Genomic DNA, 25,361 nt, shown 5'->3' on the forward strand with positions numbered 1-25,361 from the left:
GGGAGATACCAGCAGCACCTACAGAGGTGTGTATCCTGGGAAGCAGGGGGAGATACCAGCAGCACCTACAGAGGTGTGTATCCTGGGAAGCAGGGGGAGATACCAGCCGCACCTACAGAGGTGTGTATCCTGGGAAGCAGGGGGAGATACCAGCCGCACCTACAGAGGTGTGTATCCTGGGAAGCAGGGGGAGATACCAGCAGCACCTACAGAGGTGTGTATCCTGGGAAGCAGGGGGAGATACCAGCAGCACCTACAGAGGTGTGTATCCTAGGAAGCAGGGGGAGATACCAGCAGCACCTACAGAGGTGTGTATCCTGGGAAGCAGGGGGAGATACCAGCAGCACCTACAGAGGTGTGTATCCTGGGAAGCAGGGGGAGATACCAGCAGCACCTACAGAGGTGTGTATCCTGGGAAGCAGGGGGAGATACCAGCAGCACCTACAGAGGTGTGTATCCTGGGAAGCAGGGGGAGATACCAGCCGCACCTACAGAGGTGTGTATCCTGGGAAGCAGGGGGAGATACCAGCAGCACCTACAGAGGTGTGTATCCTGGGAAGCAGGGGGAAATACCAGCAGCACCTACAGAGGTGTGTATCCTGGGAAGCAGGGGCAGATACCAGCAGCACCTACAGAGGTGTGTATCCTGGGAAGCAGGGGGAGATACCAGCTGCACCTACAGAGGTGTGTATCCTGGGAAGCAGGGGCAGATACCAGCCGCACCTACAGAGGTGTGTATCCTGGGAAGCAGGGGGAGATACCAGCCGCACCTACAGAGGTGTGTATCCTGGGAAGCAGGGGGAGATACCAGCAGCACATACAGAGGTGTGTATCCTGGGAAGCAGGGGGAGATACCAGCAGCACCTACAGAGGTGTGTATCCTGGGAAGCAGGGGGAGATACCAGCAGCACCTACAGAGGTGTGTATCCTGGGAAGCAGGGGCAGATACCAGCCGCACCTACAGAGGTGTGTATCCTGGGAAGCAGGGGGAGATACCAGCAGCACCTACAGAGGTGTGTATCCTGGGAAGCAGGGGGAGATACCAGCAGCACCTACAGAGGTGTGTATCCTGGGAAGCAGGGGGAGATACCAGCAGCACCTACAGAGGTGTGTAACCTGGGAAGCAGGGGGAGATACCAGCAGCACCTACAGAGGTGTGTATCCTGGGAAGCAGGGGGAGATACCAGCAGCACCTACAGAGGTGTGTATCCTGGGAAGCAGGGGGAGATACCAGCAGCACCTACAGAGGTGTGTATCCTGGGAAGCAGGGGGAGATACCAGCAGCACCTACAGAGGTGTGTATCCTGGGAAGCATGGGGAGACACCAGCCGCACCTACAGAGGTGTGTATCCTGGGAAGCAGGGGGAGATACCAGCCGCACCTACAGAGGTGTGTATCCTGGGAAGCAGGGGGAGATACCAGCCGCACCTACAGAGGTGTGTATCCTGGGAAGCAGGGGGAGATACCAGCAGCACCTACAGAGGTGTGTATCCTGGGAAGCAGGGGGAGATACCAGCCGCACCTACAGAGGTGTGTATCCTGGGAAGCAGGGGGAGATACCAGCCGCACCTACAGAGGTGTGTATCCTGGGAAGCAGGGGGAGATACCAGCAGCACCTACAGAGGTGTGTATCCTGGGAAGCAGGGGGAGATACCAGCAGCACCTACAGAGGTGTGTATCCTGGGAAGCAGGGGGAGATACCAGCAGCACCTACAGAGGTGTGTATCCTGGGAAGCAGGGGGAGATACCAGCAGCACCTACAGAGGTGTGTATCCTGGGAAGCAGGGGGAGATACCAGCAGCACCTACAGAGGTGTGTATCCTGGGAAGCAGGGGGAGATACCAGCAGCACATACAGAGGTGTGTATCCTGGGAAGCAGGGGGAGATACCAGCAGCACCTACAGAGGTGTGTATCCTGGGAAGCAGGGGGAGATACCAGCAGCACCTACAGAGGTGTGTATCCTGGGAAGCAGGGGGAGATACCAGCAGCACCTACGGAGGTGTGTATCCTGGGAAGCAGGGGGAGATACCAGCAGCACCTACAGAGGTGTGTATCCTGAGAAGCAGGGGGAGATACCAGCAGCACCTACAGAGGTGTGTATCCTAGGAAGCAGGGGGAGATACCAGCAGCACCTACAGAGGTGTGTATCCTAGGAAGCAGGGGGAGATACCAGCAGCACCTACAGAGGTGTGTATCCTGGGAAGCAGGGGGAGATACCAGCAGCACCTACGGAGGTGTGTATCCTGGGAAGCAGGGGGAGATACCAGCAGCACCTACAGAGGTGTGTATCCTAGGAAGCAGGGGGAGATACCAGCAGCACCTACAGAGGTGTGTATCCTGGGAAGCAGGGGGAGATACCAGCCGCACCTACAGAGGTGTGTATCCTGGGAAGCAGGGGGAGATACCAGCAGCACCTACAGAGGTGTGTATCCTAGGAAGCAGGGGGAGATACCAGCAGCACCTACAGAGGTGTGTATCCTGGGAAGCAGGGGGAGATACCAGCAGCACCTACGGAGGTGTGTATCCTGGGAAGCAGGGGGAGATACCAGCAGCACCTACAGAGGTGTGTATCCTGGGAAGCAGGGGGTCTCCAGAGCTGGAATTAATGTGCTCAGCTACAGAGACCCCCTACTGCAAAACCTATTAAATATATATATATATATATATTATCACTTAGTCCAGGATTACATTAGTCCTGTCTTTAAATATATAATGGCCAATATATAAATAGTCAAGATAAGCTAAACCAACCTGAAATAGAGGATAACATAGTAATTAATATACATTACAGTACATATTAACCCCTTAGTAGCCCACGGGTCAAATACTCATGGGTTTGCATGACTAGCTGACCAAAAAGGGCTACAAAGGGGTTAATATAAACATAAAACTACCACCCTTGGCCATCTTAGTGGGTAGTAAAGCATTGCCATGCTTCCCATAGGCCCCTGTGACTGGGGCATTTTAACAGCAGAGAAATACCGGCACCCCCAACGGAGGTAAGTAAGTATCTTAGGAAGCTGGGAGTCCCCGGAGATGAAATTAATGGGCTTCAATCCGGAGACCCCCTGCTTCAAACCCATTTGTTTTTTCTTTAAAGAAAAAAAGGATTAAGGAATCAGTTCAGATTATTAACAATCTGCTCAGATTTTTTAATGCCAAAACCGTGGGCGATGTCTGGTGGGGGGGACGGATTTGGCCTAAAGTATCCAGGAAATTCCAGGGAAATGATTTGGACTGTTCTGCACATCTTTACTTGTATTAAGAAGGACACAAATGTAAATTCAGTGTCTGAGCCTAAATATACCACCTATTGCTGAAGGCAGGAAGTGTGTGATGCTCTATGCTTCTCTCTCCCAGAATCCTCCAGTGCCGCACACTGTCGGAGATGGGATACCAGGTATATTGCTCAATTCGGTCTCACCCAGCATGGACTCTTCTTCTCTTCTTATGTTAAGGCATTACAACATGCAACAAACTGGTTGTTTTTTTTTTACCACTGCCAAGGATAAAGTGGTACATACCTAGAAAGTCATTGGCAGTTATGCGGTCATAATCCCAGACTTGGAGAGCGAGTACAGCCGGCTCTCTGAACTCCGACTCCTCCAAGGAGAAGATGGAATCTTTCTTCTTGTAGGTGATCTCTTTCTCCGTGGGAAGGTAGTCGAACCGAAACACAAACCTCCAATTGAAGTTTCCTTCTCCAGTTAAGGAGTTAAAATGCACATCGGTTTCCTGCTTGTCGCTATCCAAACCCCTTAACCAGCTGCAAAGTGAGAAATCGACCCGTAACCCATTTAATAACATATACATATGGATGTATGTGTGTGTGTGTGTGTGTGTGTGTGTGTGTGTGTATGTGTGTGTGTACATAGAGCCCTCTGCACAAAGCTTTGACATAACCCACATGACTCGCACAAGTCTGTCCTTTGATGATTGGTTTGTTTCACCAACATCCCCTTTGATTGGATGTTTTATGATATGTTGGTTCCACCAAGGTCACCATTTGGGATGGGTTAGTTCCACAAGTGTCACCATTTGCTCACCGGCAAGACAAGCAGAAATTAAATTGTTCTCATCTCTGGAATTGGAGGACGATGGTGTTATGACCTTGTCTCTCACTGACCTTGTCTCCCCCAGTTCCAAGAGAACAAATCTGGACATAAAACGGACGAGATTGCTGGTTTGTAATGTAGATTTAGTCAAGGGACAGTGACTACGGGGCTTATTCTACAAGCTCAGCCGAGAGCACCAGAGCTTATTGTGTAAGTCTTTAATAAAAGGTCTCCCATCTCAGCTAGTATTCTATGCAGTCACTCATAGATCATATCAAAGACTTAAGTACAAACTTGGAGACAGTGATACAATGAAGTACGTACGCTTTGACGTAGATGTCACTTGAAGGTTCCCCGGTTATTGGGTTTACATCGTCTAGAATAACGTCATCAGTATTCCAAATGGTAACACGCAGCTCATAGCTACAAAGGAAAACAAACGCAAGTCACTGTTACCCTAACAAGAAGAAGATGTATTCAGAAAAGCCCAAAGGACCACAGTGTGGACACTGGAATATGGGAAGGAGACGTGTGATACTGTAGGTTAGAGAACTTCAGATGCTCAGGAAGGAAGGGTAGAGGTCCATCAGGGGACAGTTACTGTAGGACGCTTGTGATAGTATGTTGCATTAAACTTCCTCTCTAACTATTCACCTTAAAGGGGCAGTACCAGCAAATATTGTTTGGGCTGGATACAAAGAATATCAAAGCCCTCATTAAAATATCATCTTTCCTTGTTGAAATTCTCTTTAGAAATAAAATAAGAATTTACTCATGCACGATCTAGTTCTGATACTTTCATAAGAAGAAATGGCAGCCATTTTTGAAGTGGTCAATTCATTTATAAGGAAATATCTCCGGAGTACCACTGTATGGAAATCTATGAAAGAATACATGTTGAAACTGTTCTTTTTTCTGGATGGCCAACTCCAGTCCTCAAGGACCATCTCTCCTCCCCTCCACTCCCCCTCCTCTTCTTCCCCTCATTCCCCCCTCCTCTTCCCCGCTCCCCTCCCTCCTTCCCCCCTTCTTCACCACCCCTCCACCCCCCTCTTCTTCCACACACCCCTCCTCCTCCACCTCCCTGCTCCCCCTCCTTCCCCCTCCTCCCTTCCCCATCCTCCTCCTTTCCCCCACTCCCTACCCCCTCTTCCTTCCCCCCTCCCTACCCCCTCTTCCTTCCCCCCCTACCCCCTCTTCCTTCCCCCCCGCCTCTTCCCCCTCCTTTTCCTCCTCCAAAAATTTAAGTAACATTAGCTATAGGGACCTCTGTGGATAGGTTTTTAGGGAGAACCCATCCTTTGTATATTAGCATTACCATCCGTTATAGTTAACGCAATGCCCTTTCCAGGCAAGCCGCAGCACTCAACACTGTGTTAGTGACACACGAGAGTACTTAGCGAGGTGTTAAGTTCGGGTAATGCCTCATTAAGTCAATAGCGCTCCTCTGTGGATATGGGCCTTTATGTGCTATAGGTGAACTACAGTGTACGTGAAACGCGTAAGGGCTGTACCAGTCCTGGAGCTGTTTACTGACTGGGAGAGAAGCTGAGAATGTTACTATGGGAGACACTGTGTCAGTCCGTCAGAGAGATGGCACTGGAGCTCAAATCATGCGCTATTTCTTCTGCTGTTACTCATATTTGATGTGCATTGGGACTTCTTTGTTTTCTGTATCTATAATGGGACCAGGATTAGTGTTGAAATATCAGCTGTTCCGAACGTGGGCTGCTTACCTGATCGGTTCACGTGGTTTGATGTTCACAGGGGGAGGTGCAGGGACATCATTTGGGAACATGTCAATCCACATGTGAAGGCTACCCTGGAAAACATAGATGCCTTTTATCACACAGTCCCCACACGTGTTCAGCATAACAAAGCACCCACTTATATGGTATATATACTATGTAACAAGATTGGAAGCTTCTTTAAATATCAGATAGACGTGATTAATCACTAGAGTGCCATAGAATCTTCTGTCATTTATGGCCACCCACTTGAATTAACGGTAATGATCGGTAATTGCTGCTGCACATCAGTGAATCGTCTCCATAATGTCTATGCAAGAGAAGAGATTTGATGGTAGCTCAATGGTCAAGTGTAAAGCGGTTTGGCTGCTAATTGTCCTCCGTCAAATAGTTCCAACGCTCCCCCCCCTCACCCCCCGCCCCCCCACCCCCATGTCTCGCAAAATATAAAATCTCTACAAAATCACAAAAGGGCTCTCCTTTTTGTATGGAAGATAGAATGTTTTGTCCAAACATCAAAGAGTGTAATTGGTCCAAGCAGGAACTCAACCCGGGGGCTTATACGACATGGAGGAGCTTGTACGACACAGTCTCAACCCTAGGGAGGAACCACTTGTCTCTGCTTTAATATGTGTTTGACCAGTTTGACCAGTTGATCATTACCTGTCCCAGGCCAGGGCTGTCTGGGTTATGTAGAGTTCTCACTTCAACGTGTTCTGGAACCAGTCGGGTTCCGTACTCCGGCATCTCATCCCAGTGCTGCAGAACGTACAAGGCCTTGTGTTCGTCATACGCTGACAAGCTCTCATCCTCACCCTCTTTGTTCTTGTCTTTAATAAATGCCTCTGAAAGTCAGATAAGTCGTCTGGGTGACCATTATGCCACAAACACAGACATACTTCATGCATCCGCCTCCAGGGAACTGCTAGTCTGTTTGAGGTCTTTTCTAGCAGGTACTGTAGTGAACATCACTGCTTATTACCCATAACTAATATAGAGATTTGCGGTTTAATTGTACTCTTGCTGCACCCTACCTCCTTCACTCCCCATCGTCAAGACCAGCCTGAGAAGTCACCTTAGCAATGAAGCATTTCTGGAGCACTATATGGTGACCTCATGACGCACTTACCCTCTTGACCTTGCCCTTGCCCTATACAATGGGCGCTTCTACGTGCACCCATGCCTCTGCATGTCTTCCAACACACCAAATAGATTGTTAGCTCTTTGTAACAGGCTGTCCTAGTCTTTACTTGTATGAGTGATGCACGTATGTGTATCCTTCTTCCATGTATTATGCCTGGTTTATTATCTCCGTAAAGCACAGTGTACACTGTAGTATTATTCCTACTAAACAAACATGCATTAAATGACTTGATTGTTATCTCTCCCGTTTATGTAGCGAGACACAGCAGACGTGTTTATTTTATAGGGGATGCAGAGGATGCTCAGTGTCTGTCTTACATGGACATACCGAAGGGCAGAGTCTTGCAGTTGGTTTCTAGTAAGTATAAAGCAAATAAAAGTACCACGTTGTGAGCACATTCACATCTCTCAGACAGGTCTGCAGCCCTGCCCTTCCCCATTATCTCTTAGCATACAGTGCTTCCACTGCATCCAGGTATTCTGGGTAATGACATGCAAATGAGCACTCTGTGTGTATCACTTTTTATGAGTGCTCATTTGCATGTCATTACCCAGAATCCCTGGCGGCAGTGGAAGCACTGTATGCTAAGAGATAATGGGGAAGGGCAGATTCCCTGCCTGAGACGGGAATGTGCTGATACGTGGGAATGTTATGTGGTGTTCAGTGTACGGTGGAGGGTTTTTGTCACTTTTTTTTACTCACAATAACATAGTTTGTGTCTAGTAAGTGCGCTATAAATACATTTCTATATCGAGCAAAACAGGCGGCAGCGATGCAAACAGTTTGCCAATATCAAAAGCCTCTCGTTCCCGGTCATTAAACAGCATATATATATAAACGCGATACACATCATAAGACGTTTCCGTACACAACATCACGCACTCTGTCACTATCCTTCTCTAGTCACTAGAACAGGGGTGGACTCCCGCCCTCAAGGGCCACCAACAGGTCAGGTTTTGAGGAAGTCCCTGCTTCAGCACAGGTGGCTCAGTCAGAATGACTCTAGACCATGGATGACCAAATCCAGTCCCTAAGGGCCACCAACAGGTGAGGTATTAGGGATATCCCTGCTTCAGCACAGGTGGCTCAATCAGTGGCTCAGTCTTTGATTGAGCCACTTGTGCTGAAGCAGGGATAACCTGAAATCCTGACATTTTGGGGGGTGGGGTCTTAAGAACTGGAGTTGGCCCCCCATGCACTAGAGTCTAGTGGACCCCCACTACGCATTGGGTTACCTACCACCCCATGCACCCTGCCTGTTCTCTATAATCTTTGTATATAGCACATACCGGTAGTCGCCTACTGGGAGCTTATCGGGCCCTCAGAAGTATTGAAAACAAATGTTATTTGAAAGCATGGAAATACTGCATGAGCTGTGTTCCCTGGCCTGCTTGCATCCATCTTGGTCAGAGTTTTTTTCCCATTCTAACGGTATAAATAAACATAAATGCAATACATAATTCTGCCTCTAGAGGGAGCTCCAGTGGCTGTCTCCTGCTCTCATTGGTTGAAGTTTTTTGTTATTTTAATAAATCAATTGTGTAGAATTAGCTCAGTGTTTTTAAACACGGTCCCTAGGAACCCTTAGGTTCCCCGGACATCCCTAAAAAGTTCCCTGTAATTTTGGGTTCATTTTTAAATTTTACCAAATACAGAAGAATTTACAATGCATCTGATCTCAGACGCGCTATTAGAGAGGGTTGGGGTTCCTTACAATGCATCTGTTCTCAGACGCACTATTAGAGAGGGTTGAGGTTCCTTACAATGCATCTGATCTCAGACACGTTATTGGAGAGGGTTGGGGTTCCCTACAATGCATCTGATCTCAGACGCGCTATTAGAGTGGGTTGGGGTTCCTTACAATGCATCTGATCTCAGACACTATTAGAGAGGGTTGGGGTTCCTTACAGTGCACCTGGTTTCAGACGTGCTATTAGAGAGGGTTGGGGTTCCTTACAGTGCACCTGGTTTCAGACACACTATTAGAGAGGGTTGAGGTTCCTTACAATGCATCTGATCTCAGACACGCTATTAGAGAGGGCTGGGGTTCCTTACAGTGCATCTGATCTCAGACGCGCTATTAGAGAGGGCTGGGGTTCTTTACAGTGCATCTGATCTCAGACGCGCTATTAGAGAGGGCTGGGGTTCCTTACAGTGCATCTGATCTCAGACACGCTATTAGAGAGGGCTGGGGTTCCTTACAGTGCATCTGATCTCAGACGCGCTATTAGAGAGGGCTGGGGTTCCTTACAGTGCATATGATCTCAGACACTATTAGAGAGGGTTGGGGTTCCTTACAGTGCACCTGGTTTCAGACGTGCTATTAAAGAGGGTTGGGGTTCCTTACAGTGCACCTGGTTTCAGACACACTATTAGAGAGGGTTGAGGTTCCTTACAATGCATCTGATCTCAGACACGCTATTAGAGAGGGCTGGGGTTCCTTACAGTGCATCTGATCTCAGACGCGCTATTAGAGAGGGCTGGGGTTCCTTACAGTGCATCTGATCTCAGACACGCTATTAGAGAGGGTTGGGGTTCCTTACAGTGCATCTGGTTTCAGGCGCGCTATTAGAGAGGGTCAGGGTTCTTTACAATGCATCTGATCTCAGACGCACTATTAGAGAGGGTCGGGGTTCCTTACAATGCATCTGATCTCAGACGCGCTATTAGAGAAGGTTGGGGTTCCTTACAATGCATCTGATCTCAGACACACTATTAGAGAGGGTTGGGGTTCCTTACAATGCAACTGATCTCAGACGCGCTATTAGAGAGGGTCGGGGTTCCTTACAATGCATCTGATCTCAGACACACTATAAGAGAGGGTTGGGGTTCCTTACAATGCACCTGATCTCAGACGCGCTATTAGAAAGGGTTGGGGTTCCTTACAGTGCACCTGGTTTCAGACGTGCTATTAGAGAGGGTTGGGGTTCCTTACAATGCATCTGATCTCAGACGCGCTATTAGAGAGGGCTGGGGTTCCTTACAGTGCATCTGATCTCAGACGCGCTGTTAGAGAGGATTTGGGTTCCTTTCAGTGCATCCGATCTCAGACGCGCTATTAGAGAGGGTTGGGGTTCCTTACAGTGCATCTGGTTTCAGACGCGCTATTAGAGAGGGTGGGGGTTCCTTACAGTGCATCTGGTTTCAGACGCACTATTAGAGAGGGTTGGGGTTCCTTACAATGCATCTGATCTCAGACGTGCTATTAGAGAGGGTTGGGGTTCCTTACAGTGCATCTGATCTCAGACGCGCTATTAGAGAGGGTTGGGGTTCCTTACAATGCATCTGATCTCAGACGTGCAATGAGAGAGGGTTGGGGTTCCTTACAATGCATCTGATCTCAGACGCGCTATTAGAGAGGGTTGGGGTTCCTTACAATGCATCTGATCTCAGACGCGCTATTAGAGAGGGTTGGGGTTCCTTACAATGCATCTGAGAGTGTTTGAGGTTCCTCAGAATTTCACATAGGGTTCCTTAATCAAAAAAGGATGCAAAACACTGTATTAGATAATACTTACTACAATATTTTTTTTATTCAACTCAATGCTATTTTTAATGGGTTTTAACATACTGAGCATCCTTTGATTTCTATAGCAGGCTTTAACACACTTCCCCAGAAGTGCAAGATCTTTGTAACACTTTCCTGTTTGTGATCATTTGTTGCCAGTGTTCCCACCAATTTGAGCTGCAATCTGTAATAATAGATAATGTTACCTTAGTGATATAAGAATACATTGTAGCTGCTGAGTTACACTGACTGAAGGATGGATTGAAACTGCAATACAGCCATTTAGTGAGCCCTGGGAAGCAGGATCTTTGCTGATCGATTACTTCAGAACTAATCTTTTGCAAAAGTCCCGGTGCGGCTGAAACGCGTCAGAGTTGCTGTTGCTGTCTTTTTTATGTGCCAATAAATTTCATTTTGTACCCAGTTCCTGCGAGTTTGGTCCCACGCTATTTTTTCCAGGCAGATGCACCGCCATCCACGAATTCTTTGCATTGCATACCACTTCGGTAGGAGCACGCCCCACAGCACCTGGATCTTCAGTGATTTGTGAGTTATGCCTGCTTTATTCACTTTGTACTGTGTACCTCAGCCAGTGACACCCATACAAAATCTACCTCTTACAAAGGTTAGTGGGAGTCCACACAGAGTGGCTTGAAATGGGTTACAAGTGACATGGTTATGGATTACAACGCTGTGTGTATTTGGAAAAACATTTGATTATATACTATTGATGCATGGACGTTCCTTGAGAGCATTGCATAGGAGTTTGTACTCCTATTCTTTCACCTTGGGTTCAACAAAGACCTTAAACGTTAGAAAGGCAGATTTTAATAAACTGGGGTGTAATCTACAAGTAATACATTGGGATTATGTTTTTGCAGGGAAAATGTAGAAGATAAATGGTCAGTCTTTGAAACATTGTTAGAAAAGCACACTTACTTGGGTAAAAACACACTTACTTGGGTCAAAACACACTTACTTGGGTCTAAGTATAAAATAAATAAGTCAAAACCAATGTGGCTAAATAAACAGGTAGGGGAGGAAATGGACAAGAAGAGGAAGACGTTTAGATTCTTTAAGTCAGAAGGGACAGAGACATCGTATCAGAATTATAAGGAATGTAACAAAAATTGCAAAAGGGCAATCAAATTAGCAAAAATGGATAATGAAAAAAGGATTGCAATAGAAAGTAAGATCAACAATAAAACGTTCTTTAAGTACCTTAATAACAAAAAAAAATGAGAAAACAAAATATAGAAACCTTTCAGTGTGAGATGGGTAGACAGATTATTGGAGATAAGGAAACAAAATTATTAGTAATAGTCAGCATGGATTTATGAAGGATAGATCATGCCAAACTAACCTTATTTGTTTCTTTGAGGAGGTAAGTAGGAATTTAGACCAGGGTAATGCAGTTGATGTGGTCTACTTAGGTTTTGCAAAGGCTTTTGATACGGTTCCACACAAGAGATTGATGTACAAAATAAAGAAAATTGGACTCAGTAATAATATATGCACCTGGATTGAAAACTGGTTAAAGGACAGACAGAGGGTTGTCATAAGTGGAACTTTTTCAGGTTGGGCTAAAGTCGTGAGTGGAGTACCTCAAGAATCGGTACTGGGACCCCTGCTGTTTAACTTGTTTATTAATGACCTTGAGATTGGCATCGAGAGCAAAGTCTCCATCTTTGCTGATGATACTAAATTGTGTAAGGTAGTAGAATCAGAGCAGGATGTAATTTCTCTCCAGAAGGACTTGGAGAGGCTGGAAACTTGGGCACGTAAATGTCAGATGAGTTTTAATACAGATAACTGTAAGGTTATGCATTTGGGATGCAAGAATAAACAGGCGACTTACAAATTAAATGGGGATAAATTACAGGAATCCTTGATGGAGAAGGATTTAGGAGTGCTTGTAGACAGCAGGCTTAGCAATAGTGCCCAAAGTCATGCAGCAGCTGCAAAGGCAAACAAGATCTTATCTTGCATTAAACAGGCAATGGATGGAAGGGAAGTAAACATAATTATGCCACTTTACAAAGCATTAGTAAGACCACACCTTGAATATGGAGTACAATTTTGGGAACCAGTCCTAAGAAAAGACATTATGGAACTAGAAAAAGTGCAGAGAAGAGCCACCAAATTAATAAAGGGGATAGACAATCTAACTTATGAGTAGAGGCTAGCTAAATTACTGTAGATGTATTTACAATAGAAAAGAGGCATCTAAGAGGGGATATGATAACTATATACAAATATATTCGGGGACAGTACAAGGAGCCTTCAAAAGAACTATTCATCCCAAGGGCAGTACAAAGGACTCGGGGCCATCCCTTAAGGTTGGAGGAAATGAGATTTCACCCGCAACAAAGGAAAGGGTTCTTTACAGTAAGGACAGTTAAAATGAGGAATTCATTACCCATGGAGACTGTGATGGCAGATACAATAGATTTGTTCAAAAAAAGGTTGGACATCTTTTTAGATAGGAAAGGTATACAGGGATATACCAAATAAGTATACATGGGAAGGATGTTGATCCAGGGATTAATCCGATTGCCAATTCTTGGAGTCAGGAAGAAATGTATTTTCCCTTATGAGATTTAATTGGATGGTGTATCACAGGGGTCTTTTTGTTTGCCTTCCTCTGGATCAATATACTGTAAGTACGGATATAGGGTAAAGTATCTGTCACCTAAATTTAGCATAGGGTGAACTTAATGGACTTATGTCTTTTTTCAACCTCATCTACTATGTAACTATAAATCGATCAGCAACGTAGGTCATTCATTTTCAATAAACAAAACCACTTTTCAAAGGTGGCATATATTAAAACAAAAAAAAGTGTGTGTGCCGAGCACGCGCATTTTAAGTGAAATTCTTTGTATTTTGTCGCAGAAATTCTATTTGTGATGGTGATGTTTTTAATTAAAAATCAAAACACAATTTCAGTTCCAAAACACAAAGAAGTTTGAACACGTGTTTTAGTTATTTGCACGTCTATATTTATAATAACTGAATTCCTTGTGTCTGTGTGTGTGTGTCTGTGTTAGTGTGTGTGTGTGTCAGTGTGTGTGTCAATCAGTGTGTATGTCTCTCTGTGTGTGGTGTGTATGTCTCTCTCTGTGTCCTGTCCCCCCTCTCTCCCGACTCCCTCCACCCCGGCGGAGCTGCGGACAGGGGGGCTCTGTCTGTCTCTCCCCGGCGGAGCTGCGGGTTGTGTGTCCTGCTGCAGCTAGCCCCCCGGCGGAGGTACGGGGACATGGGGGGGTGCTTGTCAGCTCACTGGGGGGCATAGGCACATCACTCGGGGGGGGGCGGTGTTCGGCGCATCATTGTGTGTGTGTCAGTCAGTGTATGTGTGTCAGTCAGTGTATGTGTGTCATTCAGTGTATGTGTATGTGTATGTGTCATTCAGTGTATGTGTATGTGTCAGTCAGTCACTGTGTGTGTGTGTGTGTGTGTGTGTGTGTGTGTGTGTGTGTGTGTGTGTGTGTGTGTGTGTGTGTGTGTGTGTGTGTGTGTGTGTGTGTGTGTGTGTGTGTGTGTGTAAGTCAGTGTATGTGTGTAAGTCAGTGTGTGTGTGTATGTTTGTGTGTCAGTGTGTGTGTCAGTCAATCTGTGTGTGTGTGTGTGTGTGAGTCAGTGTGTGTATGTGTGTGTGTCAGTCAGTGTGTGTATGTGTGTGTGTCAGTCAGTGTGTGTATGTGTGTGTGTCAGTCAGTGTGTGTATGTGTCAGTCAGTGTATGTCTCTCTCTCTCTCTGTGTGGTGTGTATGCCTCTCTCTGTGTCCTGCCCCCCCCTTGACTCCCCCCACCCCAAGCAGAGATGCAGACACGGCAGAGATACAGGGCCACGGGGCTACTGAAGGGCACGGTAATGTGCGCGTCTGTGCGCACGTTCAGCGCTCTTCTTCCCCCCCCCACTGGCATTGCTGGGGGGGACGCAGCACGCTCAAACCCCCCCGCTCTCCCCATTACCGGAGCAGGAGGTGACAGGGCACGGTAACGGACGTGTATGTGCGCGCGCACTCAGCAGGAGCCGTGAGAGGCGACAGGGCAAGGTGACGTGGGTGTGTGTGTGTGTGGGTGTTTGTGTGTGTGGGTGTGTGTGTGTGTGGGTGTGGGTGTCAGCGGTGACTCCTCCTGCTGGCAGCTGGCAACACTTATGGCCTCTTCTGCCAGGATTCTGCAATCAAATGCATTCACGCCGCTAACGATGTTTCACTTCAAAAAGATATATATGAGTTAAAGTGCCGCGTAGATTGCTTATTTAAGCTAGTTAGAGCCATTAGGGATTTACAAAATGTAGGAATAGTGGCCCACCGCTGTTTGTATAAAGTAAATGAAAGATTCCCTCACCCTCCGTCGATCCCGGCGTCTCAAAGCTGGACACAGAATAGAATGAAAGGTTTTGCAATGGAGGAAGCACACAGGAGCCTAATTGTATGTAAGTAAATGTTCTCTGCATTTAAATCAGAAGGGCAGCAGAAATGTAACGTCTCGGGACCCGTTGTCCTCTCCTCTGACCATGCACCTTACATATACGGCTCCTGTGCGCTTCCTCCATTGCAAAAACGTTCATGCCTGTTAGGGGATTACGTTAACTTGCTACATGTACAGAGAGCGCAGTTATTGCTCCGGTGAAGGCGTTGCGCTGCGTTAACGCTGCCGAGTTATTTAACAGTAGCGCTATGAAAAACAATGGGTGAGGAGATAACGCGCGTTATTCAGGGGGCCATTCTATATAGTCCGATGCAGCCGCGTGGGCCGTTTCTGACCAAACCCCCCAATAACTAATGGGGATTCTTGGCCAAAACCAGTCCGAATGAGCGCTTCCTAATATCTAGAATAAAGCCATTCATGTGTTATTTTGCGGGGTAAGAGTCTGCTACATCGGTAATTAGGCAAAGGAACAGGCACACACACGTGATTACTAAACAGATTTTTTCATCTGGACTCTTCCAATCTTGGCCTTGTAGGGCCATGCGTGTGCTGAAACAGTGGTCACGTGGCCTCTTACCTTCAGGAAACGCTTCACTGGGTATCTTAAATATTTTGTTGTTCACCTTCACCTCTTCCTTTCTGTACTCCGGGGCCGGGAGAGAATGCTTCTTACACAAGCTACTCAGAATCTGCGAGGGCTTAAACGCGTCCCGCCACTTATTATATCCGTCTCTGTGTAAAAAAAACAAAAAAGTGTGTATTTAGTTCCGTGCTTGTAGTGCCATTAAATAAGAAATAGTCACCATTAAAAATGTAATGTGTCTTGTGAAAATTTGTGGAAAAAAATAAATATATATACAATATATATATTTATTTATATACAATCATATTATCAGACTATATATACATAGATTTGTATCTATATTACATACGCTTTCTAGTTATAGCTGTACTTTTTGATTGTCACGGGAGACCAGGTTACTTACACCTTTTTACCGGGATCATTCATTGAGCAAAACAAGGTAGAGAAATAAATTGTAATTTATTCGGCATAAATTCGCTTACAATGAAACACAAAATACAGACACAAAGACACACTTACTTTGGGGCTGAGGTTAAAAGCTAGACTTTCCTAGGTGCAGGGATCTCTATGGGAGAGTTTTACCCTGACCGGGACTTAGCCCGGAATCTCCTGAAACCCAAATTGGCATAAAGTTCCATACGCCCGCGCTACGTTCTGTTCTGAGAACTTGGTCCCTCCTGACCGTGAGTTAGTCCCAATCCCCTGGAACTCAAATTGGCATAAAATCCCAGTCGCGACCGCTACGTTAGTTTCTGAGAACTTGGACCCAAAATGCTGGCGGGCGGCGTTTCAGGCTTGAAATCGAAGCCGGTTGCTTTGCCATTACAAACAGAGCATCTTTGAAAAGCCCGCCCGGTCTCTTTCGGCTCTGACTCAAGGGGAACACACAATCTGATTGGCTCACGGCTTCTTATAGTATTCTCTGCTTAATTCATAAAATAGAAGCAGAGCGGACAGCCAATCAGCGTGTGGGAACTTTCCCAAGCAGCCAATCGGAGCCAAGCCGGCTAGAAAAGCCGGGTCAGCGGGAAATTCTAAACAGCTAAGGGGCATGCGCAAACCTGCCACATCTCCCCCCAGCGATACCTATACTGGTTGTGGGTCACATTGGCACTAGGCTGGGGTACCCCCCTTAACCTAGGGATTCCCTCAGCTACAGGAATACATATTCATCCCTGTGCCTCATTTTTCTTTCTGGGCTGTGCTGAAGCAGGGTACCCTAGTGGTGAGTCGGGCTTATGTTTTCAAGGGGAGGTATTGCCGGGACAATGTGCCTACATGTATCTGAGAATCAGGCATGATTCCCGGGTACATTTATAGGGGAATCGGCAGCTCCGGACCCCAACCTCCTAGGCACTTTCTGACAACGGTTCCTCTGCAAAACCTCACATGAAACTCATACCCCAGCAATCCCAGCTTGTCTGCACGCCCGGAAACTCATACCCCAGCAATCCCAGCTTGTCTGCACGCCCGGAAACTCATACCCCAGCAATCCCAGCTTGTCTGCACGCCCGGAAACTCATACCCCAGCAATCCCAGCTTGTCTGCACGCCCGGAAACTCATACACCAGCAATCCCAGCTTGTCTGCACGCCCGGAAACTCATACCCCAGCAATCCCAGCTTGTCTGCACGCCCGGAAACTCATACCCCAGCAATCCCAGCTTGTCTGCACGCCCGGAAACTCATACACCAGCTATCCCAGCTTGTCTGCACGCCCGGAAACTCATACACCAGCAATCCCAGCTTGTCTGCACGCCCGGAAACTCATACCCCAGCAATCCCAGCTTGTCTGCACGCCCGGAAACTCATACACCAGCAATCCCAGCTTGTCTGCACGCCCGGAAACTCATACACCAGCAATCCCAGCTTGTCTGCACGCCCGGAAACTCATACCCCAGCAATCCCAGCTTGTCTGCACGCCCGGAAACTCATACACCAGCAATCCCAGCTTGTCTGCACGCCCGGAAACTCATACCCCAGCAATCCCAGCTTGTCTGCACGCCCGGAAACTCATACACCAGCAATCCCAGCTTGTCTGCACGCCCGGAAACTCATACACCAGCAATCCCAGCTTGTCTGCACGCCCGGAAACTCATACCCCAGCAATCCCAGCTTGTCTGCACGCCCGGAAACTCATACCCCAGCAATCCCAGCTTGTCTGCACGCCCGGAAACTCATACACCAGCAATCCCAGCTTGTCTGCACGCCCGGAAACTCATACCCCAGCAATCCCAGCTTGTCTGCACGCCCGGAAACTCATACACCAGCAATCCCAGCTTGTCTGCACGCCCGGAAACTCATACCCCAGCAATCCCAGCTTGTCTGCACGCCCGGAAACTCATACCCCAGCAATCCCAGCTTGTCTGCACGCCCGGAAACTCATACCCCAACAATCCCAGCTTGTCTGCACGCCCGGAAACTCATACACCAGCAATCCCAGCTTGTCTGCACGCCCGGAAACTCATACCCCAGCAATCCCAGCTTGTCTGCACGCCCGGAAACTCATACACCAGCAATCCCAGCTTGTCTGCACGCCCGGAAACTCATACCCCAGCAATCCCAGCTTGTCTGCACGCCCGGAAACTCATACCCCAGCAATCCCAGCTTGTCTGCACGCCCGGAAACTCATACCCCAGCAATCCCAGCTTGTCTGCACGCCCGGAAACTCATACCCCAGCAATCCCAGCTTGTCTGCACGCCCGGAAACTCATACCCCAGCAATCCCAGCTTGTCTGCACGCCCGGAAACTCATACCCCAGCAATCCCAGCTTGTCTGCACGCCCGGAAACTCATACCCCAGCAATCCCAGCTTGTCTGCACGCCCGGAAACTCATACCCCAGCAATCCCAGCTTGTCTGCACGCCCGGAAACTCATACCCCAGCAATCCCAGCTTGTCTGCACGCCCGGAAACTCATACACCAGCAATCCCAGCTTGTCTGCACGCCCGGAAACTCATACCCCAGCAATCCCAGCTTGTCTGCACGCCCGGAAACTCATACCCCAGCAATCCCAGCTTGTCTGCACGCCCGGAAACTCATACCCCAGCAATCCCAGCTTGTCTGCACGCCCGGAAACTCATACCCCAGCAATCCCAGCTTGTCTGCACGCCCGGAAACTCATACCCCAGCAATCCCAGCTTGTCTGCATGCCCAGAAACTCATACACCAGCAATCCCAGCTTGTCTGCACGCCCGGAAACTCATACACCAGCAATCCCAGCTTGTCTGCACGCCCGGAAACTCATACCCCAGCAATCCCAGCTTGTCTGCACGCCCGGAAACTCATACCCCAGCAATTCCAGCTTGTCTGCACGCCCGGAAACTCATACCCCAGCAATCCCAGCTTGTCTGCACGCCCGGAAACTCATACCCCAGCAATCCCAGCTTGTCTGCACGCCCGGAAACTCATACACCAGCAATCCCAGCTTGTCTGCACGCCCGGAAACTCATACCCCAGCAATCCCAGCTTGTCTGCACGCCCGGAAACTCATACACCAGCAATCCCAGCTTGTCTGCACGCCCGGAAACTCATACCCCAGCAATCCCAGCTTGTCTGCACGCCCGGAAACTCATACCCCAGCAATCCCAGCTTGTCTGCACGCCCGGAAACTCATACCCCAGCAATTCCAGCTTGTCTGCACGACCGGAAACTCATACCCCAGCAATCCCAGCTTGTCTGCACGCCCGGAAACTCATACCCCAGCAATCCCAGCTTGTCTGCACGCCCGGAAACTCATACACCAGCAATCCCAGCTTGTCTGCACGCCCGGAAACTCATACCCCAGCAATCCCAGCTTGTCTGCACGCCCGGAAACTCATACCCCAGCAATCCCAGCTTGTCTGCACGCCCGGAAACTCATACCCCAGCAATCCCAGCTTGTCTGCACGCCCGGAAACTCATACCCCAGCAATCCCAGCTTGTCTGCACGCCCGGAAACTCATACACCAGCAATCCCAGCTTGTCTGCACGCCCGGAAACTCATACCCCAGCAATCCCAGCTTGTCTGCACGCCCGGAAACTCATACCCCAGCAATCCCAGCTTGTCTGCACGCCCGGAAACTCATACCCCAGCAATCCCAGCTTGTCTGCACGCCCGGAAACTCATACCCCAGCAATCCCAGCTTGTCTGCACGCCCGGAAACTCATACCCCAGCAATCCCAGCTTGTCTGCACGCCCGGAAACTCATACCCCAGCAATCCCAGCTTGTCTGCACGCCCGGAAACTCATACACCAGCAATCCCAGCTTGTCTGCACGCCCGGAAACTCATACACCAGCAATCCCAGCTTGTCTGCACGCCCGGAAACTCATACACCAGCAATCCCAGCTTGTCTGCACGCCCGGAAACTCATACACCAGCAATCCCAGCTTGTCTGCACGCCCGGAAACTCATACACCAGCAATCCCAGCTTGTCTGCACGCCCGGAAACTCATACACCAGCAATCCCAGCTTGTCTGCACGCCTGGAAACTTATACACCAGCAATCCCAGCTTGTCTGCACGCCCGGAAATGGACTAACACAACAAATGGTTTTATTACACCAAGTATAATGCAGTAATACAATGTTACTGGGCCCAAGAACTAACTCTCTTGGACCCTTATACACGGAGCAGGGGTAACCCAAACAGGCTTGACCTTTATTATAGAGCCTGGTTACCTCCTCTCGTCACATTGATCTACTTTAATTAAAGGGATAGTCCAAGTAAGTGGATCCAAAAAACTACTTCTCCCTGTAATCGACTAATTTAGCGCACGGTTCAACCCCCTTTAACACTTTGAGTACCTGAGGGGGGGGGGGGGGTGCCCTCATCTTGCAATAGCCATTTCTTTTTGCCATATGACCAACCGTCCCACTTTCCTCTTCAGTTTTTTTTAAAGTTAGTCTTGTTTCTTCCAAATGCGCTCTATCTGATCCCCATTCTCCTACTTATTTATTTATAAAATATTTGACCAGGAAGTAATACATTGTGAGTTACCTCTCGTTTTCAAGTATGTCCTGGGATACTGATATCATACTAAAGATTCCCATCCATTGATACATGCCAGAGAAGGAGGACATAGCTTTTGACTTCTAGTTCTATTCCATTTATTTTGATCTTTGTTGACACATTTATTGAACATCACTTCTTATTGCTTCAGCGACTTCTCTAATCAGTTGCTGGATGTCTTTTGGACAAAAATAGCAATGTCGCCTTCAATTCGTAAGCGAGTCGCGTATTCACTGTGGATTTTGATTTCCTTTTCCTTCAAATCTAATGTCTTGAATTCTTTGTGCTGCTGTGAAAAGCTTTGGTGACACGGTGTCTCCCTGCCGCACTCCCTTGCTGATCCTGCTGGCATGGTGTCTCCCACCCGCACTCCCTTGCTGATCCTGGTGATACGGTGTCTCCCTGCCGCACTCCCTTGCTGATCCTGATGATACAGTGTCTCTCTGCCATACGCCTTTGCTGCTCCTGGTGACACAGTGTCTCCCTGCCGTACTCCCTTGCTGATCCTTGTGACACGGTGTCTCCTTGCCGCACTCCCTTGCTGATCCTGGTGACACGGTGTCTCCCTGCCGCACTCCTTGCGACACGGCGTCTCCCTGCCACACTCCCTTGCTGCTCCTGGTGACACAGTGTTTCCCTGCTGCACTCCCTTGCTGCTCCTGGTGACACAGTGTTTCCGTGCTGCACTCCCTTGCTGCTCCTGGTGACACAGTGTTTCCCTGCCGCACTCCCTTGCTGCTCCTGGTGACACAGTGTTTCCGTGCTGCACTCCCTTGCTGCTCCTGGTGACACAGTGTTTCCCTGCCGCACTCCTTTGCTGATCCTGGTGACATGGTGTTTCCCTGCCACACTCCCTTGCTGCTCCTGGTGCCATGGTGTCTCCCTGCCACACTCCCTTGCTGCTCCTGGTGCCATGGTGTCTCCCTGCCACACTCCCTTGCTGCTCCTGGTGACACAGTGTTTCCCTGCCACACTCCCTTGCTGCTCCTGGTGCCATGGTGTCTCCCTGCCACACTCCCTTGCTGCTCCTGGTGACACAGTGTTTCCCTGCCACACTCCCTTGCTGCTCCTGGTGCCATGGTGTCTCCCTGCCACACTCCCTTGCTGCTCCTGGTGCCATGGTGTCTCCCTGCCACACTCCCTTGCTGCTCCTGGTGACACAGTGTTTCCCTGCCGCACTCCCTTGCTGATCCTGGTGACACTGTGTCTCCCTGCTGCACTCCCTTGCTGATCCTGGTGACATGGTGTCTCCCAGTTGCACTCCCTTGCTGATCCTGGTGACACTGTGTCTCCCTGCTGCACTCCCTTGCTGAGCCTTGTGACATGGTGTCTCCCTGCCGCACTCCCTTGCTGATCCTGGTGACAGTGTTTCCCTGCCGCACTCCTTTGCTGATCTTGGTGACATGGTGTTTTCCTGCCGCACTCCCTTCCTGCTCCTGGTGACACTGTGTCTCCCTGCTGCACTCCCTTGCTGCTCCTGGTGACATGGTGTCTCCCAGTTGCACTCCCTTGCTGCTCCTGGTGACATGGTGTCTCCCAGTTGCACTCCCTTGCTGATCCTTGTGACAGTGTCTCCCTGCTGCACTCCCTTGCTGATCCTTGTGACAGTGTCTCCCTGCTGCACTCCCTTGCTGAACCTTGTGACATGGTGTCTCCCTGCCGCACTCCCTTGCTGATCCTGGTGACACGGATTCTGATGTTTTTTTTTTAATCGGTGAGTCTTGATTCAAATCTAAGAAGTTGATGGTAAAAATCAGTGAGAGCTGCACTTGTCGGGAATAGGAAGTGCTTGGGCGGCCATATTTGATGTCTTCAGGAAACTGTGTGCAACTCAAAAATGAAGGCTTTACATTAAATAAAGAAAACACAATATGGTACAGATAGGTCTGCCCATTTAAAGCAAATTCAGTACTGCTAAGTTATATTATTTTCTGCTGGAGAACAGGACACCGCACTGTGTGTAGCTGTGTGAACTTTGCCACCATAGACAAAAATGGCGGCTGACAGGAAGTAGTCAGCTAGCCATTTTGTTATGGGCTGTGATGTTGCTTCTTAACAAATGGTAAATGCCATCCTTCCTAAAAGCTCTATATCTAGGGAGCTGGGGCGTTCTACCTATTTAACGGTCACTATAACCCTTCTTCAGACGTTCTCCAGTCCTGGTGTCCCTAAAGAGGGGAAGCATTTGGGGGATATTTGCTTTGAAGGTTTATTCCCTTGTGAGTGAAGTATATGCCTATATTCTCTATGCAATAACTCCTTCTGCTCGCCCACATCAGTGTCTCTCTCTTAGGGGGTTATTTATTAAACTGTGATAGAGCAATATCTCCCATATACTTCAATGGGGTTTTCTGTGGAGTAGTGCCTCGATCGGCACTATCTCAGTTTAATGAATGCCCCCCTGAGTCTCACAACAGAACAGCAAAGGTAGAGAACCTGTAGATCTTCCTGTCTTCCACAGGTCCCTAAACCGGCTGTATTCACCCAATGAGCATGTCATGCACTGGAAGCTACAGACAAGGATTCTGGGTAGTGACATGTAAATGAGCACACAAGCCATGCCCCTTTACCTTCCCATCCATTTTTACATGGACTCCCTTCCACGTTGTCCTGCTGCATTGCCCAGCTTGCACGGCAGAGGTGAGCTGTGTATCCCACACTTACGTGTCATATTGTGATGCGATCCCGCAGTTTGCTCGGTGGTTGCTGTAGAACCGATTCTCCAGGTCCAATTTGGTCTCTCCGATCAAGTCATCAGAACCCACCAGGTCGTGATCAAACACCGAGATCAGGATTTCCGACTCCACCGGGAATGATATAGTCAGTTCAAAGACCCTGCGGAACGGGAACAGAAAGTGTGGTCTGATTGCTAAGGAAGATGTTATCTTAGTAGGATAACAAAGAGGATTAGGTTAAAAATATATATCTACCGTCTAATTCAGTGGTTTTCAACCTTTGTTTGGTTAAGGAACCCTAGAATTAGATTGTGAAATTTTGGGGAACCCCAACCCTCAGTAACCCCCCCCCCTCACCCCATCCAACTCTCCCTCCCGTCCGTCCCTCTCTCCCCCATTCGTCTATCTCTCTTCCCCCCTCCCTTACACACTCTCCCTCTCAACCTTACACTCTCTCGCTTGCCCCCTTAAGCTCTCTCTCTCCCTCCACCATACGCTCTACCCCCATTACGCCCTCCCCCTTATGCTCTCTCCTTCATTCTCTACCTCTCTTCCCCCTTACACTTCCTCTCTTCTCCCCTCACTCTCCCCCTCTCTCTTCTCCCATTACACTCTCCCCCTCTCTTCTCCCCTTACACTCTCCCCCTCACATTCTCACTCTCTCTTGCCCCCTTGCACTCTCCCCCTCTCTCTTGCCTCTTTACGCTCTCCCCCTCTCTTCTGCCCTTCCACTCTCCCCCTCTCTTTCCCCCTTCCACTCTCCCCCTCTCTTCTGCCCTTACACTCTCTTCCCCCTCTAGCCCCCTTCCACCCCCCCCCCACTCCACACACACCTCCATTGGTCTAATCTATTGAGTTGAGCCTGTTATCGTCTAATTGGGTTAGATACTCATCCTACAGCCGAATGCTGAACAATGTTCTGCCGACATTGAAGTTATTCAGTATATCCCTGCATACCTGTGCTTTATTCAAAAAACAAACTTTTCCTAAATGTATCTGATGTATGTATCTGCCATCACAGGATCCATTGTAGTAACTTGCACATTACTGTGAGAAAAGCTTTTCCTGCTGCTGGTGACATCTTCTTTCCTCTGTCAGTTTTGCTTTGCGCGGGATGCACATTTTTTTTTATATTGACTTGGTGAGAGAGGATGAAGAGAGGAGGAAGGGTGGGGGGGGGGGTGAGAGAATGAAGGGGCGTGAGAGAGGATAGAGGAGAGGTGAGAGAGGATGAAGGGGAGTGAGAGGATGAAGAGAGGATGAAGGGGCGTGAGAGAGGATAAAGGAGGGGTGAGAGAGGATGAAGGGGTGAGAGGATGAAGAGAGGATGAAGGGGTGAGAGAGGAAGAAGGGGGTGAGAGGATGAAGGGGGGTGAGAGAGGATGAAGAGAGGATGAAGGGGTGAGAGGATAGAGGAGGGGTGAGAGAGGATGAAGGGGGGGGTAAGAGGATGAAGGGGCATGAGACAGAATGAAGCGGTGAGAGGATAGAGGAGGGGTGAGAGAGGATGAAGAGATGATTAAGGGGCATGAGAGAGAATGAAGGGGGTGAGAGAGAATGAAGGGGGTGAGAGAGGATGAAGCGGGTGAGAGAGGATGAAGGGGGTGAGAGAGGATAGAGGAGGGGTGAGAAAGGATAGAGGAGGGGTGAGAGAGGATGAAGGGGGTGAGAGAGGATGAAGGGGGTGAGAGAGGATGAAGGGGGTGAGAGAATGAAGAGGGTGAGAGAGGATGAAGGGGGTGAGAGAGGATGAAGGGGCATGAGAGAGGATGAAGGGGCATGGGAGAGGATGAAGGGGCATGAGAGAGGATGAAGGGGCATGAGAGAGGATGAAGGGGCATGAGAGAGGATGAAGGGGCATGAGAGAGAATGAAGGGGGTGAGAGAGGATGAAGGGGGTGAGGGAGGATGAAGGGGGTGAGAGAGGATGAAGGGGAGTGAGAGAGGATGAAGGGGCTGAGAGAGGATGAAGGGGCTGAGAGAGGATGAAGGGGAGTGAGAGAGGATGAAGGGGCTGAGAGAGGATGAAGGGGCTGAGAGAGGATGAAGGGGATGAGAGAGGATGAAGGGGGTGAGAGGATGAAGGGGCTGAGAGAGGATGAAGGGGCTGAGAGAGGATGAAGGGGGTGAGAGAGGATAGAGGAGGGGTGAGAGAGGATGAAGGGGGTGAGAGAGGATGAAAGGGGTGAGAGGATAGAGGAGGGGTGAGAGGATGA

General features: G+C 48.8%; 1 protein-coding gene across 1 annotated transcript in view; it reads right to left on the bottom strand.

Annotated features, from left to right (window-relative positions):
• LOC142466927 (fer-1-like protein 4) overlaps nucleotides 1–25,361 on the bottom strand; it is a 103,129-nt gene that overhangs the window by 12,299 nt on the left and 65,469 nt on the right. Inside the window, exons 23-28 of the mRNA XM_075572568.1 lie at nucleotides 23,136–23,306; nucleotides 15,477–15,631; nucleotides 6,468–6,649; nucleotides 5,793–5,878; nucleotides 4,381–4,479; nucleotides 3,526–3,767 (exon numbers count right to left, since the gene is read on the bottom strand). Of these exons, the coding sequence (XP_075428683.1) occupies nucleotides 3,526–3,767; nucleotides 4,381–4,479; nucleotides 5,793–5,878; nucleotides 6,468–6,649; nucleotides 15,477–15,631; nucleotides 23,136–23,306 (935 nt within the window). The remainder of the gene's footprint in view (nucleotides 1–3,525; nucleotides 3,768–4,380; nucleotides 4,480–5,792; nucleotides 5,879–6,467; nucleotides 6,650–15,476; nucleotides 15,632–23,135; nucleotides 23,307–25,361) is intronic.

This window comes from Ascaphus truei, chromosome 15 (assembly GCF_040206685.1).
Source record: "Ascaphus truei isolate aAscTru1 chromosome 15, aAscTru1.hap1, whole genome shotgun sequence".
Lineage (NCBI taxonomy): Eukaryota > Metazoa > Chordata > Amphibia > Anura > Ascaphidae > Ascaphus > Ascaphus truei.